The sequence below is a fragment of the Manis pentadactyla genome, chromosome 3 (assembly GCF_030020395.1).
Source record: "Manis pentadactyla isolate mManPen7 chromosome 3, mManPen7.hap1, whole genome shotgun sequence".
NCBI classification, from domain to species: Eukaryota; Metazoa; Chordata; class Mammalia; order Pholidota; family Manidae; genus Manis; species Manis pentadactyla.
Window position 1 is genome coordinate 178520769 of NC_080021.1, and position 20135 is coordinate 178540903.

A 20135-nucleotide genomic window follows, 5' to 3' on the forward strand; every position below is an offset into this window, starting at 1 on the left:
GAATCAAGTTGGGGATACTGAGAATAGGACAGTTTTAGGACACATTTAGACTTGTGATCTGTTACAATCAGAGGGAAATTAGTCACATCCAGTCTAACTCCTTCATTTTACAGTTGAAGAAACTGAGGTCTAGGGATAGGAAATGACTTGTCCAAGGCCTCACAGGCAGCTTGGCAGAGCTAGGCCTCCAGCCCAGACTCCCCGACTCCTAGACTGGTTCTTTACAAATAACAAACAGAAAGCCATCTCATAGGATTAGAGAATGGCTTTCTGGACGAAGCTCTTGGGACCAAAATCAGAGACAGAGTGGAAAGACAAGGAAATGAATATTAACACTTAGCAAAAGCATTCTATGAATTAGGTACAGTGCCAGATATTTTTACATGTTTTTAAACCATTTAATCCTCTCAAAAATACCCATGATGGAAATATTGCCATTTTACAGCTGTTGAAACTGAAACTCAAATTGAGTAACTTGTCTCAGGCCACACATGTGACCCAGCCAGTATATGATTCCAGTACTGCTTGAAAACAGAGCCTGAGCTCTTCTACCTCAGCAGACTGGAAACATCAGTTGGTTCTCAAGGTTATCACTGATGCAATAAAACCTGGGACAGAAATTAGGCAAGACAAGCAGCGTCTGCCTTTTCCTATGGTGAGTAGGGAAAGGAGCAGTTTTTCCTGTGGGTACAAAGGTGGGCTGATGAACAGAGTATCAATTCTCTGAAGTCATAATTCATGGGTGTTATGGAGAAATTATTGTCTGGACAAATTTAGCATCTCTGCTCTCATGTCAGTTATTGTTACTCCAATGACTATTTTCCTTTTGGCCTATATACCCTCTCTGCTTTTATGAATAATATTTTTATCCCAATCTAATCACTTAGAGTTGGTTTTTACACAGGTGTCTTGCCAATGGGTTTCAGCACTGGGCAAGTTCATAATGGATTCAGTGTGACTGAAGAAATGATACTAGAACATTCTTGGGGTGAAAGGGTTTGACCCAACTTTATATCCACAGTGGCAGGTCAGTCACTAAAATCCCATCCACTCAGAGCGAGTCTGCTTGCAGCAAGCTGGTCTCAGCCTCTGTCCTCAGCGATGCCACCACTACAGCCTCTGCTCTGCTTTCCTGCAGCCTTGCAGCCATGCCACCATGTCACCCAGAGCACTGGGCAGAGCTCTTTATATGGTCAATAGCGATATATTGCCCACACCTGTGTAGGCAGCTAGCCAGCCAGGGCCAGGTGAGAATCTTGGCCACAGGAACTTTCATTTTATCCATAACAGGTTATTTAAAAATTTTTGGATGTAATTTTCTTCTGAAGCACCACTGGCCAATTACCATGAAATCCCTCTCATTACTAAAAAATCCTTCTGTGCCAAGTTCTCTTATGAAATTAAATACCTTCAGATGAATTGTTAATAAAAATCAAAGCTATAGCCAGTAGCATGGACATTTTCGGGCTCTTGGCCAATAAATAAACCATCTGTGTAAAAGAAAACAGGCTAACAGTTTTGGACTCTGGTCTCTGTGGCTACACTGAGCACTGACCTCACCGGTAATTACCCAGATTAGCTGCATTTTGGGTTGTGTTCCCTCATCACAGAAAACTTCTTTTCCCAATTGAAATCATGTGGGTTAAAATAAGAGAAGAAAAGCAAAAACCACTCCCTGCACCCAAAAGCCCCTTGTCTCAGGGATCCCAGGTGGACCACGGGAGCTGTTAGAAGGCTGAGAAGGGCCGGTCATCGCATACCATACATAGGCGGAGGGCTTGTTATTCTGTTTCCCGCCTGTGAGAGGATACCCCTATTGTTTCTGAAAATGCTGACCAGGACCCACACTTGCAACGAGAATTCCTCTACCTCAGCATCAGCCGCAAAAGCAGAGGCAAAAGTAACAGTCATAGGTAAGTGTTTTTGATGAACTGCAAGATGGGTAGGGTTTGCCGTGGCCCCAGCCCTGCTGATACCAAATGCCTTTAAGATACGGCCTTTCCCATCCTAATCTACAAAGGAAACAGGAAAAAGGAACTTAAAACTCCCTGTGCTCAGACAGAAATGAGACTGTTACAGCGTGCTTCTGTGCTGTTCCTTCTTGCCTCTGACTGGTAAACAAGACCGAGTAGAACATGCCAGTGGAAAGTCACAAAGCTCTGCATGTCTGAAAGGATCCTTGGGGCCTCATGCACAGCTGCGCAAACTGGATGGAGAGATCTGGGGAAGCATGGACTCTTTAGCCGGCTTAGTTCTCTGTGGAGTCAGCTTGCTCCTTTCTGGTAAGGTTTGGCTTTACTGTCTTTTTTTCAGTAGTTTTGTTTTAAACAGTGATTCTGGGCTTTCTCACCAGCTCTTCGTGCTGATAACAAGGGGCAGCTGTGGCAGAGGCACAGTTTCTCCATGACTCTCCATTTAATAGATGCAGTGATTTAAATGCAAAGTTCTTTTGAAATGAACCGATTTTTCTAGAGCTTCTCTTCTGCATAATTGTCCCGTGCAGACACGGACACTATGAGGACTGATTAGGTCACTTTATTTGAAGATATGCACTTACTATGGTACATTATTTTACTGTTCCTCATTTGGGACTCTTTTGATTAAAAAAAAAACAAAAAAGAAATATGGGTTTATCTGCTTCAAATAAAACAGTAATTTTTTTAAAAATGTAAGCCATGCTGAAAATTAGGGGACCCACTTAAGGCAATATTCATATTGTCATTAAATGCAAACAAAAATGTTTTTCTTTAAAGATTTCATATCTATAACCTATTTTAATAAAAGCAGTCAAATGCTAAGCTTTTGGTTTTCTGTTATAGTTGGGGTCAGGGAAATGAGGGCTATATAATGTTTGCTTTATTTTAAAACTATTTGGTATATAGTAACTCCTGACGTCTTTATTGGCCCAATGAAATGAAAGTTGAGGCAGTTATTCAGATCATGGGCACAGGAGATTATCAAAACCTGTTGTGGAGTTTAGGAATGGTTGACTTGAATGTTTATATTTAATGTGTCTGTTGCTCAGATTCCCTGGTTAGGAGCATGCCTCTAGTTCATTCAGTCTATGGTACACTGGCTGAAAGTGGTATCAGAACCTTAAGTGCAAGTCACAACTGTTAATTGTCTATAATTATAACTGCTGTCAATCTCTGCCCTTCAATTTGAAAGCATTCTAATAAAAAAAAGAATGGGTAATGGAAATGAAACTAAGAAAATTCACTGAACTTAATGGTGCAGTCTATATTAATAGAATTTGATCCATATATACATAAATGTCCACTGTATTATTTTTATTCTATATTTGAAATATTAAGTATTCAAAAATAATCCAGTAAGATAACAGAATTATAGGTAACTTGTTTATAGCTCTTCAGTTTGCTTTCAACACCAGTTATATTGAAGACAATAGTATTTTGACTAAGAATGTGTAATACAGATTGAAAATAAATTATTCAAAATGGTTTCAATATTTCTATAGATACTTATATTAGTGTAGAAATAGTGATTTCTCTAATATGCACTTTGAAACCAAATAATTATCTCACTTTTGATTTTTTTTTTTCTGTGCAACATTTATCAGTGACATGAAATCTGCAACTGATTCAACACTAGGGATTATAGTAATGCAAACCCCAGGGGTCTACTGAAGCCTGAGATGCTTTGGTTAAATAATGCACACACATACATACACACAACTGTTTTAGTTCACTTTTTTTCCTCCAAGAGATTATATTATGGCACTTTGCAAAACAGGCTTAGAAGGACTGTCATAAAATCAGACAAGAAAGTTATGTAGCCAAAAGAGTTGGCCTGTGCACAGATCTTAGTTCCCTAGAAACACACCACTGGCTTCAGCAGAGAGTGGCCCAAGAAGAGGGGTCTCATGCTTCTGTTGAAAAGAAGGGGTAAAACTAGCAAGATTGGTTTCTAGGGTAGGTCCATTGTATTGAATCTTAATTTACATTCCTGTCCTAAGCCTTCATGAACACAAATACAGAATACCGAAGGCTTAGAAATTGCAACAAGAATCCAGCATGATCATGTCTACAAGCACAGGAGCCCATTCTTCAAACCAAACTCCACTAGTAGACTACAGTAATGGAGCAAGGGACCTATGGCATATGGATTTATTTCTCTAGCTCAGTAACTTCTCATTACTTTTTTCTGAACAAAGAGAAGTGAAAACATATGTTACATTTGCCTCGATGAAGGTGGCTTTGGGTGACAGATACTGACCCATGAGAAGGTTGGAGAAGGTATGTAATTTTCAGAAGCCTTCCCACAAACCTATCTAGATTCTGGTCCCTTCCCTTCCCAATTGGAAATCATGGCCAATTTCAGCTTAGAAACAGGTCTAATAACTAGCTTTTCCCTAATGCCCCATCCTTACCAAACTAGGCTGTTCTCTCTCTCAAGAGTTATAAAGAAAAACAAAGCACTCTGCTTCATAATAGTATATCCTATGTAATCAACTGATCCAATGGGAAGTCTCTAGTAGCTGCCTTCCTATCTCATTTGACATTTTTAGTAACAACCTAGATTCAGAGATAGTAGATGTCTTGTGTGAATTGGCAGAGGAACTTTGGTTATACGGTCAGGGAAATGGTCTCAGCTGGAACCTCCTTAGGGCTCTTGGAGGGCTATTTTCAGTTCTGAGTAATCAAGGGTGGAGGTCTGGTAGCTGGGATCAGAGTCAACACATGAGAACCATTCTCAGAAGAGGAGTTTTTCTTCTTCACAGATGCTCCCTCCTAAGCATTGTCTGTGTTGGGAGGTCTCAGCATTTCCCTTTCAGCCCTATCCTGGAAGAGCCTCTTCTTCCTGCAAGAGTCTAGTTTTTCTAAGATATCCCTTCAGGAGAGAAGGACACTTCCAAGTCCATCTTAGAAGACTATGCTATGTCCTTTGGGGGATTCAGATGGATGGGCTCTGAATTTTTCTGAAAATTCATTTCCTGGGGCTCTACCCCTAAAAAGATATGTTTGTGATTATGCCACCTATTTATTTCCTGTAGATGGCTTATTGGTTAGAGCATGAAATCAGAATTCAAAATAGATTCCTCCAGTTTGCAAGGATAGACCAAACCACAAAGATACCATTTCAAAGTAGATAAGCATCAACTTATGCATTTGGAGTCAATAAATAAATGATGTATGTTCAACGTGAGAGAGACCTGGTTCATTGAAAGTTCTAGTGAATGCATCCAAGTCTTGGTGAAATTCACAGAAGCCAACACATGCTCTGCTTTCTCAAAAGATAAAACATAAATGGTAATGGTTTGTATTAGTAGAAATGTAAGGTCCAAATTAGAAATGGTAATTACTTCACTCTACTGCTTAAAGCCTATCCATTAAACACTGAAGACATTAAGAAATTTGAGAGCAAACATAGTAGGCAAGCAGTAAGTGCTTTAGGAACATGTCATATGAGAATATGTAGCCAGGAGAAAAGAGCGAAGCACTGTTGTTTCCATATAGAAGGGTTTCCATATAGAAGACAACATAGTTTGACATTGTATTTTTTCAAGTTCTAAGATCCAGGGATAGGAAGAGTTGCACAAAAGACAGAGTTTACTGTTAGAAACTTACAAAAAATTGGATCACCATCTCCACAAGGAGTGAGCTCCATACTAGGGAGTGTTCAGGCATAGATTGGTTGATGGTCTATTAGGAAAGTAAAAAGCGGAGGTGGGGTGTGATGGCTACTACACTCCCTCTCACATCCTTTACATTTCACTGTCTGGCTTCTCACTGATAACTTAGCAGGTGGATAATGGTCAGAAAAACCACCAAGATCTTTGTCTAATGAAACCAAACTGAATATTGTGTGTGTTTCCTGAATATGGACCCAAATATCATCACTTGACACTGAATTTTGAACTCAACATGCTTTTCAAGGGAAAAAAAAGCACATGTGTTCTAATGACTCTCTTTTGAAGCCACTCTATAGGAATGAGGTGGAACTAATTAAGAATGCACAAGAAGGAGTTAAGAATATGGATTTTGAAGTCACAAACATGGCATTAAGATCATATTGGATGACCATGGGCAAGTTTTTTGAGTTCTCTAAGCCACAGTTTTCTCAGCTTTTATGGATGAGAATACCTATTTCCCCAGAGTTATTATAAGCATCAAGTGTGATACTGCATGTAAAGTGCTTAGCTAGCAAGCACTCTCTTAATAAATGAAGCTAGTGTAATCGAAAGAGAAACATTGCCATGAGGACCACTGTGATAGTTCAAGACTGGTCTAATCTTTTCCAGGATGTAGAGGACTCACTTACCACTCACAGAATCAGTTTCCTTTTAATAGACCTCAACATAATCCCATTTCTCCAGTTTGTGCCAGTCACTCCCCCGCAGGCCAGAGCACAGGCCTACTACCCAGGGCTTCCCGTCACCTGCCAGTTGGTCCCTGCTCCTGGCCCCTCTGCTTCAGCTGAACCCATCTCCACAATCTATACATTCTTTCCTTTTGGCTCCTGTTCATGCCATTCCTTCCATTTGGAAATGACATTCTTGTGTCTATTCTGCAAACCAATTAAACTGAACTCACCTAGGCAGCTCTTCCTTATGATGTTCTGCCCCTGATTCTGAGTCCTTTTAACACACAGGCTGTATCTTTGCCCTTTGGGCACATAAACTTGGCCCGATTAACCACGAACACCTTTGACAATAGATATCATTCCTTTTTTATTCTCCATAATGCAGATATTTAAGGTTCAGTAATCTTTACTGGATGGAGTTTAATATGCTACAGTCAGAAACCATTGCTGCACTACAGGAGACCTGAAGGATCATAGGAATGTTGTAGAAAGGGTTTTAGCTACATTGAAGTAAATCATAATAATAAACCACAACAACTGATCTCATATACATTGCAAGTAGTAATTCACTCATATCTTAAAAGTTGGGTTATGTTAAATGTTTGATCTAAATAAGGTCAAAGGAAAATCCTTTTCTTAGGTGTGAAGCATGAAAGAAACTCTCATGAAAATGAGTTTAACCAGGTCTTTACTGAATATTAGATATTGTATTATGAATATCATTTAAAAGATATGCATGCTTTCATTCATTAGACATTAATTGAATTATTGCCTGCCTGTCATTCATTCATTTATTCAAAAATCATTTTGGTCAATGAAGACATACTCAGGACTTAATTTGTGGCAAATATTGTACTGGATACCAGGAATGCAAAAAAGAATGAGTTATTTTTTTCCCTTGCTAAACTCACATTGTAGTAGGAAAGATGAATCGAGGCAGATGAATTATATGACATTATGATAAATGATATAACAGGGGTATATATAAAAGCTGGCTTTTCAAAGGCTACAAAAATTTTTAGTGGTTCCAATAATAAAAAATGAAACTTAAAATTTAAACAGTTAATTGAATGTCTACAAACATGTTAACTTCAATAATTGTTAAATTTAGTATGAATAAAATTAATACTATTTGAAAAGAATGTGTAGGTTAAAATTTCCTTACTTAGCAAGAACTCCTAGTCATAAATACTGCCAAAAACTATGGCCAACTGTAATTGACTTACTTATTGCCATATGATTTGAAAACTAAGAAGATTTCCCTTCCCATTAAAGGGAGCAGGGAAATAGCAGGGAAAGCTCAAGAAAATTGAGTAAGGCTGGAATATAGGGTGGACATGTAGAATTAAGGTTGAGGTCAGATGGGGAAGGGTCTGATAGGCCATTTTAAGTAGCTTGTAATTTATTTTATACATGTTGAAATTTGGTGTGATGTTTGTTCTATCATATCAGATTATGTCTTGGAAAAGTCACTCTGATAATAGTGTGGTGAATGGATTGACATGGCAGAGACTGTAGGTCTGGACCAATTTGGCCTACCAACCTGCCAGGCAGGATGACCTAGATGAAGAGCATTATTGAGATGTTTAGGAGGGAAACTGTAGGGGTTGTGATTGGCTGCACATGGGAGGTTGAGAGAAAGGGGGAATAACGAGCATTACTCTCAGGTTCTGGTTTGGGTAACTGTGGTGCCATTCAGTATCCTGGGAAACATGGCAGAAGGAGCTGGGCTGAGATGGAGCAAATAATTATTTTGTATGTTAATTTTTGAGGTTTCATATAAAGAGGAAATTTTCACTCTCTGGGTCTGAAGTTCAGAGGAAGATTGGGCAAGGGAGTGAAACATAGAAATCTTTGGTGTATGGTAAGTGAAGCCATAGCATAAATGGATATTAAGGCTTAAGTGAAGGGAGGAGAAAGAGGAAGAAGCCAAGGATTCTTCTGAAGAAGCAGTCAGGGAATTGGTAGGAGAAGCAAATCCAATCAGATTCCTTTCCTAGGGTTTTAGAGAATTGGTGTTATGGTAGCTAAAGGAAGAGAGAGTTTTAAGGGGACAGTCATGGGGGCAGCAGAGTGACAGTCTCTGGGTCTGGCATGGGGGTCGCAGACTGTAAGGGTGTTCTACAGAGTCAGCCGCACTGATAGCAGTTGCAAAACCAGAACTGGAAGGGATGTCAGAAGATCAGTTGGCATCACTCCCAGCCTTCAGGAAAGGGAATGTCTAAAGTTGCCTCCCTTATTTCTGGAATTTTAAACTGATAACCCAATTCCCACCAGTCTGGCCAGACTGTTCGTTAACTCACATCACACATGCAGAATGTATTTTAGATGGAGCCATGCCTGCTTTCCTCTACACCCCACCCCCACTGCCTCCTTTTGTCCCTTCAGTAATGGGACCATCCTTCTTCCCGTGTTCCTTCCCAAAGGCTCTGGGAGCAGGTGTGGGGACATGGGTCTGCCAGATGGGCAGTGTCCTGGCTCTTCTCAACACATCTGCTGATTAGAAGGAGTGCATTCCCACTGCCTGGTGTTTCCATGTCTGACACGGTATAGGTGTAAGAAAGAGAGGGAGAAATTGAAACATGATCCAAAGGGGCCCATCAGGCAGTCAGGTGAGGGGCAGTGTGGGCAGCTGCTGTTTGCTCTCTGCTTGTCAGAGACCCTTGCCCAGAGCTTGACCAGGGAGGTGTGTGTGGTGGTCACACCCATCTCAGCAGATCGTCAGCTTTCCCGCTTTTGTTAGAGGGTGATATCATGCTTCCTGGGGGGAGCACTGGAAGACAATGCTCGGCCACTTTCCTCCAGATACAATAGGCGGAGTCAGGAAGGCAGTATTGACATTGCTGGGGCCGGGGAGGCCCTCACCACTCTGTGGCCGTCAGATGGTGAACCAGCTTAACCTTGGCACACAGGGCCTGGGTTGTGCAAGGCGTCTGGCTGCAGAGACAAAGCAGGCTCCACCCTGGGGACAGGAGTGCTTTAGACATCTGGGAATCTGGGATGGGCTTCAAATTCCGATCCCTGTGTCCAAAACAACCACAAAACAATAATAGTACCAGTAATAGCAAAAATGACCACTATAGGTTGAATTCCTCTATTGCCAAGGGTTTAATATGAATTCTAATATCTCACAACAACCTTGCACAATAGATATTACTCATTTTTTTAAATAGATGGTGAAACTGAGGCTCACAAAGATTACGTGACTTGCCCAAGATTAAAATGTAGTAGACATCCATATTTTGGACTGCTCAACATCCCTAGTTTTCAAGCACTGCCATGGTTTCTATGTGATTCTGAGGGGAGTGCCAATCACTTAACACAGTGTGTGCCGTCCATCTGACAGCAGCAGTTGGTTCAGATGGAGGATGCTTGACCCAACAGAGCCAGCTAGACTGTTTCTCTCAGAATTTATTAGCAAGGTGTTCTCTTTTTTCAGTAAGGACACTGGATACTTGGAGCTACGAGCTTCCCTGGGCACTTGCAGGTAGCTGGTCTTTGGCAGGAGAGAGGACAGTGACACAGAGAGAACAGGGCCAAAACAGACACTCATATTATTTGAGTGCTGGGTCCAGTGGGTTCAGATTACTATCCCTGTACCTTCCAGTTATGGGAGCCAGTTATCTTTATTTGCTTGCACTATTTTGAGATGGTTTCGGTCTCTTGAACGCAAATAGTCCTGAGTGACACCATGATCTCAGTAGGAAATGATAGAGACAAGAGTTACACTGAGAATGGCCTGTACCCAAATTCTGAGCTCTTTCAAACACATCCTACTAGTTGTCCTACTAGTTTTCATGGTCACCTCAGGCTAGTTCTTGGAAAATGAGTCTGATAGCAGTCCTTATTCATGTGGTTTGGGGAAAGGTTTTAAGAGCTACTACTTAAAAGTACTTGGTGTACAATAAATACTCAGAATCAGACACTTTTAATTGTTTGCTTATCAACAAAGCTGGGCCCTCTTATGTTGCCTTATGCCAGTCCTTTCAAAGCATATCTCCATCCATGAGGGCAGGCAACTAATATTCCATGCCAGGTAGAGTGCCTCGGCTTACCTTGGTGACACTCAGCATTGGTACACTAAGCTTGGCCTTACCTCGGGAGCAAGGAGAGAAAAGCGGGGTTTTGCTAAATATCTGGAGTGTTAGGTAGGAGGAATTAACTGCTGTGGCTCTACCAAATGGCAAGATGGTACCCCCTACTTTTCTCCTGCCAACCTCCAATTTCCTCTTTTCTCTGGTCTTTACTGAACAGATCATTTGTCATCTGTAGGTTCCCACTTCATTTATCCCAAACTTATTCCTAGTTCTTAACAATTTACTATGGCACTGTCCCAAGTAGAATGTGCCTCACTTCTGCTCATTATTAGTCTTTTGGACCCATCCTGGAGTGTACGTGAAGAGCTCTGCCCCCATTTCATCACCATCTTTAATTCTTCTGCCTGTTACTCCCAGCTCCTCTTTGTGCCCAGCACAGTACCTCATGGATCAGAAAAGCACTTTATAATCTTCTGGGGTTGATTTAATCATTGCTACCACTTCAGAATCAGAGAGTAGGTGGTAGCAGTAGTTGGTTGTGGTCTTTGCCTGCCTTCACCAGGCTCTAGTGATTCTCAGTCCCTTGTGCTATGTTGGAGGTGTATTTCAGTCAAACCAGCTCCTTGTGGTTCCCAAACATACCCTTTAAACCCCCATGCCTTTGTGTGTACCAGAATGCCCTCTTCACATTCTCTTCTTCACCTGCCTGACTTATTCTTTCTTTGAGGTTTATCTCAGGTGTTATTTCTTTCAAGAAGTCTGCTCAACCTCCTTGCGTGGATTAGGGCCCTGCCTTAGCCTGGGTTCCACCAAAAATGTGTCTTGAGGCAAAGGCAAATGTACAGTTAGGTTGTTTAGGAAGTGATCCCAGGGAGGACAAGTGAGCGACTAGGGGGATGGAACTGTACGAGGATGTGGTATCATGTTGGCCACTGCCACAGATGCCTGATGCTCCTGACCTTCTGAGGAGCCTTATGAAATGAGACTTAGAACTGTTTACCTGTGAAGGAAAAGGAGAAGCGTTCATCCATTGCTCTCTGTGGCCTTTGTTCAGGGGTTATTTAGATGTACGGAGATAATGAGTTACTGTTGGTGTCTTGTGCTGTTGTGCCAGAGAAAGTCCCAGGGAGAAAGTGAGATATGCTTGCATGGGCTCTGGATGAGCTGCTTTGAGACTGCACCTGCTCGAGTGGAGGCCTGCTCGGAAGTGGTCCCTGCAGAAGCAGCTGGAGCAAGAGCTGGGATGGGAAGGATTTGCTTTCGGATACAGTCACCTTTGTGCTTGCCTGCTTGCTCAGAACATTAAATTACTATTTACAGTTCACTTGCTGGTTTTTCCCACTAGGCTATGAGCTGTATTTGGCATTCCAGTATTCTCAGCACCAGCCAACATACTGGCTGGCAAAGGAAATCTTTAATAAATGGTTTTGCATTGGATTAAATATTCTGACATAGTGCTTCCCCAAGTGTGCTAAATATACTACTGATGGCCCAAAAGATGATTTTATGTGGTGCTTGGAAGAATATTTTTAATTATGTTATTTATTTTTATTATAGAGATAGATATATGTGTGTATGTATGTCATCAGTTATGTAATTTCATGAATATTCCTAATTAATATGAGGTGAAAGAGAAAAGATGAATTAATACTGAGAGAATGGCTAATAGAATAATTGTATAGATAGCATGTAGACACAGCAAGAATCATAAATGTGATACATGAATTAATGCAGTTTGGGAGACAATACCATAACTGCGTTAACCAGTCATTTTTAGAACTCTGTGTGTGTGTCCAAATAAAAAAGATAAGAATAATGGGCATGCAATTAATACTGTCCTAGTGACATGAACAAAGTGAAAGAGAGTCTCATGGTGATCAACCTGTCTCAAAGGACTGTCTTGGACTCTAATCTTGCCTCTCCCAGGAAACATGGACATGTGTTCATAAATTCAGACAAGACCTAGTTTACCCCTTGGACATACTGAGTATCCTTCAAAAATGGCCCAACAATCAGCCAGCAAACCACTGGGCAAAGCCTATTAGTGGAGGAATGGGTGGGTCAGTTATATTCACATTCAAGCTAACATTTACTGAGCCCATTGTCTGTGCTGGGAATCTACATTGAAGTTGCAAAGATGTTTAAGAGAGGGATCTGACCTCAAGTGGCTTGTAGTATGGTGGGTGAGGAGCTCTGCTCGGTTAGATACAGACAATGTACATTGGGAGCACAGAATCTGGAGGGAGTAATCCTGGAAGAGAACAGGGGCCTCACCAACAGAGTGACATTTGAGAAGGATGAGTAGCATTATACTTGGTGAAAAATCATGAGTAGAAGTGAACAATAGAGACATTCTAGGCAGGGGGAAAAGCATGAAACACGGGGAATAGAAAGTTTAAGAAACATTTTTGCAGTGGCTTTACATGACTATACTGTAGGGTACATTGAAGTAGGTGGCAGGGGATAAAGCTGGGAAGGTGGGCTGGAGAGAAGTAATTTGGTTTGAGACTGGCTCAGTGGGCAGTGACAGAGACTCTCTGGGAGCTGTTAGGATACAAGATGAAGTTGTGTGAGGGAATGAGATTGCCCAAGAAGAGGATAGGAGGGTAGTCCTGGGGACTCTTATATCAAGGGCTGATATAAGTAAAGGAAAAGGAAACTGAAGGCACTCAATAAGACAAGCCAAGGTAGGAGGGAGTTTTAACCACATACATCAGAAATTGCAGAGGCAGGAGCAGAGTAAGGAAAGGGACTGGGAATTTGCTGACTAGGTGCTGTTGCAAAACATTTTTAGTGGAAGCTTCAGGGCTGGGTTGAGGGAGGTGAGGATGTAGAGTAGGTAAGTGTAATGCCTTTCTGAGAGGTCCCATGTCCTGGCAGGTTCCTGTTTCCATGTGCTTTTCTGTAAGCTTGATTCTAGGGTGTCTGGTAGAAGGGGTGAGGTCCTCTCTGCCACCGTTTCTCAAGGTGCTGGGAGGATATGCAGAGGTCTGAAGGACATAGGGAAAGATCTCTTCCATCATAGACTCTCCCCTTCCCATGGATGTGGTCCCCAAGTTACCTGAATTAGGGAATTATTGTAGTTTTATAAATACATGGTAATGGAGTAGGTATTTCTATGGAGGGGCCATACATTGTAACCTAGAATAATAGAATATTAGAACCATCAAAGGCTTAAAAGATGATTTAGTCTAATGCTTCTGAAGTGTGTTCACAAAATATCAGTTCCAAGAGTATAATAGAATACCCCCCTTTTTTTAGTGTCATGAGGAACTAATGTTCAGTACCTTAAAAAATGCTGATTTGTTTCAACCTGCCCATTTTACAGATGCTGACACTGAGACCCAGAGAGTTCAGCACTTTGCTCAAGCTTGTTCAACTCTTTAGAGGCTAAGTTTCTTCAATTTAATAGAAAGTGTGGAGGACAATATAAATTAGAGCTTAATGTGGAGTCAGATTGCCTGAGGCTGTATTTCAGCTTTATCATTTTGTCAGTTAGCTATTGCTGGGTAACAAACTAATCTCAACTTTAAGTGACTAAACCAGCATTTATTACTCATGTCTTGGGGTCATTCAAGGATCAGCTGATTCATGCTAAGCACAGCAAGGTGGTTGTGTTTCAGTTTGCAGCAGCTGGGACAGCTCTGCTGCTTGCTGCAGGTATGTGGGCTTTCTGGGTGACTCTACTCACAGGTATCTCATCCTTCTTGGGTCAGCAGTTTACCCAGGTGTTTTGTTCTCACGGTGATGTTAGAGATATAAGAGGGCTATGTAGAAACAAAAAAAACAAGTGAGGCTTCCAAAGTCCTAGGCTCAGAACTAGTGCACTGTCACTCCCAAAGCCACTTGCTGTGCCCCAAGTCAAGGGCTGGGAAGTACACTCTGTCCATGATGAGGCCAAAGAAGTACATGGATGCAAGGAAGGTTCAAGAGTTGGGACCAACTATTGGGTTTGCAACCACCACTCCTAGCTTTATGCTGTGGTGCAGATCACTTGGCTCCATCTGTAAAACAAGCATCATAATAGCACCTACCTCTTGGGGTTCTTTTTGGAAGATTAAATGAGTTAGTTCATGTAAACCCTTTAGAACAAAATTTAAATGTAGAAAATGATGGATAGGTATTAATATTGTTACTAATTTTATCTACCCACCCATCACCATCCATGCCAGTTGGAGGATATTTGGGGTCCTTGCCACTGGAGTAGCTATGGAAGGGTTAAGTCCGCTTCACAGATTGGCCCGGCATCAACCGCTCTCCACTAGCAGAAGGGCTCAAAGGAGTGTGACCTTCTGAAAAAAAACCCAAATCACTCATTTATAAATTCTGTTCTTCCTCTTTTAAGTGCTTGATGTCCACAAACATAAATCCTCTGGCAACGTGGGCTTGCTTTGTGCTACCTGGCCCTGCAGCCCTCTTCCCTCTGTATATCTCACATGTAGTCAGCAGTGCTTTTCACACAAACTGTCTGCCAAGAGGTGTGGAACTGGAGCCAGAAACAGAGAACAGCTGCAGAAGCTCAGCCACATCCAGAGGCCTGTAGTAATCTCCTGCAGGCCTGGATACAGCCCTGACCACTGGGTGACTCTAAAGTACATAAGCCATCAGCAAAGTGTGATTCCAACATGAGTAATACTGAGTTCTGCCAGCTGCTTCTGGAATCAAACAAAAAAACAGTGTTGTTGCCAGCCAGGGGGAAAAAAAATCACCATTAATTGCATCACTATCTTCCCATGAAGGCTGGGGAGAGCCAGTTTCCCAGGCTAACTTCTGTTAGAAGCCCTATTTCCCTCTCCTAGGATCGTTTTCTGATGGACCTCATGGTTTATAATCCCTATCAAACCTACTTTTTCACCTTAACCAGGTGGTTATGAACACAGACTCTGGGGGCAGATGAATTGGGCTGGAGCCTCATTCAACAATGTGATAGCTATGTGACCTTCAACAAGTTACTTCACCTTCCTGTAGAATAGGGATAATAATGTTGCCTGCTAAAAAGTTGTAAGGATTACATGACATAAGCAGATCAAATGCTTAGCAAAGTGCAGGTTCATAAAAATGCTTGATAAATATTAGTTATCATTTTATTTCTTATTGTACCCTATGCCACTAGAGTAATTGCTCCTAACAGCACCCTGTCTCCAAGAATCTATATAAACACTATTCTATTCCATCCCACTTCAACATATCTCTATGCTATAAGTAATTTTGAACTCCTACTCTGTGCCTAGCACTATGTCAGGAAATATAAAGATGACTAAAATCCTTGCTGCTAAGGAGGTTGGTTTTGGGGTGTCAGTTGCAGATAGACATACAGTAAATTCTCATTATTCCAAGTAGTATGGTCTATAAACCATAGAGGGTTAGATTCTTGCAAGCTGGAACATTTTTGTTAACCAATCAATACATAACCCAGTTTTTTATGTGTTTCTGATTAAAGACAAATTATTTAATATATATGGTTGATTCATTAACATGGAACTTGCAGCCAAAAGCCCTCTGTAACTCCTACCTGAACAAATCGCTAACACATCTATTTTCTCCACAAAGCACATTAAGCCTTCTTGTGCTTAGGAACACTAGCCATCACTTCAACACCATCTGTGGTAGCCATTGGAAATGTGAGATTGCTACAAAAAAAAAAAAAAACACAAAAATGAGAACATGTGACACTAAATATACTGCAAAGAGGAGACTGGTTTCCAGTATGAAAGTAATGCCTTGTTTCACCTCATTTGGGAACTTGTGTATCTGAGGACTCAGAATTTTCCCTCCCCTGCATTTCAAATGACCAGTAAGCCACCCTCAAAAGTACCCATTTTTGAGATTATACATAAATTGTAGGCAAATTCACAGATATGGGATCCACAGATAATGATAGACTGTTTATACAAATGACTAAAAAACTCAGACTACAGTTAAGTTTCCACAGAAGCACAGGGCAAGCACAGGAGAAAGAAATGAATTCATTCTGGGGCAGTCAGGCTCCACTGACTGACATCAGACTTTCAAATGCAGAAGGACATTTCTGACAGCAGGCAGTAGAGGTGGAAGCATGGGAGGATGAAAGTATGTGGTTCAGTGCAGCCAGATAAGCCAGGTTAGGGCGCATGGGCTGAGTGCCCAGCCTTGTGCTGTGAGCCCAGATTTGACGGGATGCCTTTGAGCAGGTTTCTTAGCCACATGCATTTAGAAGGGAGACCCAGCTCTCTGAGACACCAAACATGTAAAACAATCCAGCTCCATAGTGATAAAGGGTCAAAAGAGATGATGATTTACGTTGTATAGTGTGCAAAACTTAATGAATTCAGAGTTAACATCTCTCTGTGCCTCTGGCTAAGTTCCTCTATAGCTCCCAACCTCCTCCTTTCTCCTTTCATTTCCCCAGCTCTGCTATTCCAGGCTAGTCACCAGCACTTGCATACACCACTCTGTAGAATAAAAGCCATTAGTTATCCAGCCTCCTCTCTTCTGGACTCTTAACAGGAGCCTGTACGGTTACTCAGGCGGGGCTTTGGAGTTTTACTCTGGCTTCCGTTCCATGCTCCAAGGGGCTTACACAAATATTCATCCAGTAAAATATTTGCTCCATATTTTGGCATGAGCAATAAAGAAGTGAAGGGTCCCAGATGAGTTACACTCCCTAGCACTGCCTCTGCCAGTTACTCCTGACAGAATAAGTATTTTCTCATCTTGGATGCATGCTCTGCAGTTTCTGAAGTTTTTAAAAAAGCCTTGTTCAGGCTCTAGCTGTACTTGATGTTCAATAAACAATCAGATTTTTTCTAAACTGATAATTTTTGGAAAAGATACATCTTGGTAATGTTTTACTCCACAAAACTGATATGCAATTTTAATTATTGTAATTTTCTTAGAAATTTCATAGCAAGGTTTTATAATTTCCATCACATTAAGCTCTTTAGAATGTTTCTTCCTAATCTCATCAAAATCCTCTAAGATACTGTTTTAAAAGCTTAACAAAATAATCATGAATTTTATCTTAACAAAATAATTATGAATAAGCAGGAGGACTAGCTGAGGAAATTCTGGAAAAATAAAGGAGTAATATCTTGGGAATAGCTCTACCAGATCCTAAGGCAGAGTTTGATACTGGAGTAACAGTGGGGCCCAGGCCGAGAGTGTGGACACACAGATCAGCAGACTAGAAAGACCAGAACCAGGCCTGAGTTTATGTAAAATTCGAATATCCTATAAAGGATACACATCAGTCAGGGAAAGAATAATAGCTCTGGGAAAAGTAGTTTCTGTTTTAAAAAAAGAATTGTTTAAAAAATCCATCTGTTACCACACACTGAAATAAATTTCAAATGAATTAAAGAGTAAATGTAAAAAAATCAAGCCATCAAAAGGAAATGGAAGTGAATATTTATTGGAGCATTTTTAAAGTTTAAAAGCAATGGAAGAAACCACAAAACAAAAATCAATACAAAATAAAAATCAATACACTTAGCTTGTAAATATTTAAACTCTTAATCCAACAATAAGCACAATTAAAAGGCACTGAATAAAATGAGAAAAACACAACAAATACGGCATTAAAGAGATTAAATTTTTTGGAAAAAATTCAAACATTAAAAGAGAAATAATTCACAAAAGGAGAAAATACAAGTGGCTAATATGTATGTGAAAAAGTTCACACCTCCCAATTAAAATCAAAATAAGATAGTACTTTTCTTATATCAACCTAGCAAGTATTAAAAAACAAGTGAAAATACTCTAATACATGGCTGAGGTTGGTGAAATGTTGCCTCACATACACTGTAGCTTTTTAGATAGAAATTTGGCAATGTAAAGCAAAATGTTCCAAGATTTAAAATGTTCTCATAAGATTAAAATAGAAATTTAGGATATAAAATTGAATTTTGTTTAACTTAAAGATGATATATGTTGATTTCTGCAGTTTCTATGTATTAAGGGAAAAAATAAAAGATATACATCAAAATGTTAATAGAAGTAAAATGGTTCCTTTCTATACATTTCTCACTTCTCACTGTGTTTGCATAGGCCTCATCTAGTGCTTAAAGAAGGAATTCATAATGATACATTTTTAAAGAATTCATATTCTGAATTTCTAAAAAAGACCATTAAATATTATTTCTGTGGTTTTATCACCTAACAGAATAAAAATAAATATAAAAGGACCCACATTTATCAGAACTGTCTATTTTGAGTGCATAAAGTGTTGATGATTGTCAAGATATCGATTAATGCAGTGCTATTAAAGAAAAAAAAGATTTCAGAGACTATCTTTTCATTGGACATTTTTATTGGGACATTGAGATGGCCTGTTGACATAAGACTAGGAGAGACAGTGAAAAATGTTACCTTCACAGTAGCTAGTTGATTTTTGAAGTTTGGGAATAAAGACTACTGTACAAATGAGAACTCTGGGTAGTTACTTCAAATTGTGGCTTTTCTGTGCTTTCAATTCCTTTACATGTACATGTTTTTGATTACAAAAAAATTCATGTTCATGTAGAAAAATATGGGTATACAGAAAACATTTTTAAAAATCCACCAGAGTTAACTAGACATGCTTCTTAATGATATAAGATAGCATATATAGATATATTCATGTGTGTGTATGTGTATACATATATAGAGAGAGAGACAGACAAACATAGAGGCAGGGAAAACAAGTTTGGTTGTTTGGGTTAAACATCTGTTAATTATTGTCTTTAAACATAAACTCAGATGCACAAGCTCCCTTTTATGACAGGAACTAAAAAAGAAAAGGTCTCAAGCACAGGCTCATTGACCATGAACTAGAAGGAACCCCATGGAGAGTGAAGTCACAGAGCTAATGCAGGTCTTCTGATCCAGTAATGCCTGAAACAAATGCTTTCCTCTTATCCCTGTACCTCCTCTCATCTCGTGAACTTAACCCTGCAGGATTCAGGGAAGTGTGAGGGATGAGGGCAAATATCAGACATGGGGTTAGGATGTCATATACGCATTATTTGGTAATAATATGCCAGAGAGAGAGAAAGCTGTTATTATTAATAAAGAAGAGAGTCATGACTTGTTTTTAGGGTCATGAAATAGTTGAGAATGTCCAAGAATGCCTGGTGTCAAAAGGCATCTTTTGGAAATGTCGTATGCTTCTGGCTCTGGGTCTTCTGCTCGTCACTTCACCAACTTCCTTAGAAGCCTCAGGGGCTACAGTCAGCTGAATTTAGAAGGTGAGCACCGCGGCCCCCACCACTGCCCTCTGCCGTCTTCCGTCATGGCCTCCTTGCTTAGACAGTGGCCACGGGACATATCCAAACCTGAAAGCCAGTGTCCTCAACTTACAGTTGCCCTTTAGTATTTGTTTCCAAATTAATTATCACAGCATGTCTGATCTTTCTACAAATCTCCCATTAGACTGTAGGTCACTGACTTTCATATTTGCCTTATATAGCCCTATAGGGGTTCCAAGGAGGTACCTGTGCAGCTGCCACCACTGGTAAAGATGAGGCCTAAGCCTGCTGATCTCTGGGTCCTGCACCCTTACTTCACCCCAGCTTCAACCAGAGTAAATATGCTTATTGAATTTTCTGTATTATTTTTCATTTGGTAAAAGGATGCCTTGGCTTAAACAAGAGCACATTGGGGAACCGCTGCCTTGAGTGGTAGTATTTGCTCTGGCAAGGACAGCTCAGAGTGATAGATGGGTAGCCTGTATGAAGAATTGCTGGCTAAAAATACTGGTTAGAAGTACAGGTTTTGAAACGGAAGCAGGAGGCATGGAAAGCTGATTGGTTTCTCCCA

General features: G+C 40.5%; 1 protein-coding gene across 3 annotated transcripts in view; it reads left to right on the forward strand.

The window, feature by feature from the left end:
• The first annotated feature begins 1689 nt into the window (after nt 1–1689).
• The window catches only part of TEK (TEK receptor tyrosine kinase), a 97709-nt gene continuing 79263 nt past the window's right edge, over nt 1690–20135 (forward strand). Inside the window, exon 1 of one of the 3 annotated variants that reach the window (XM_036898074.2) lies at nt 1690–2282. In XM_036898074.2, the coding sequence (XP_036753969.1) occupies nt 2231–2282 (52 nt within the window). In that variant the 5' untranslated portion in view covers nt 1690–2230. The remainder of the gene's footprint in view (nt 2283–20135) is intronic. The other 2 variants (XM_036898073.2, XM_036898071.2) reach the window with 2 other exon arrangements.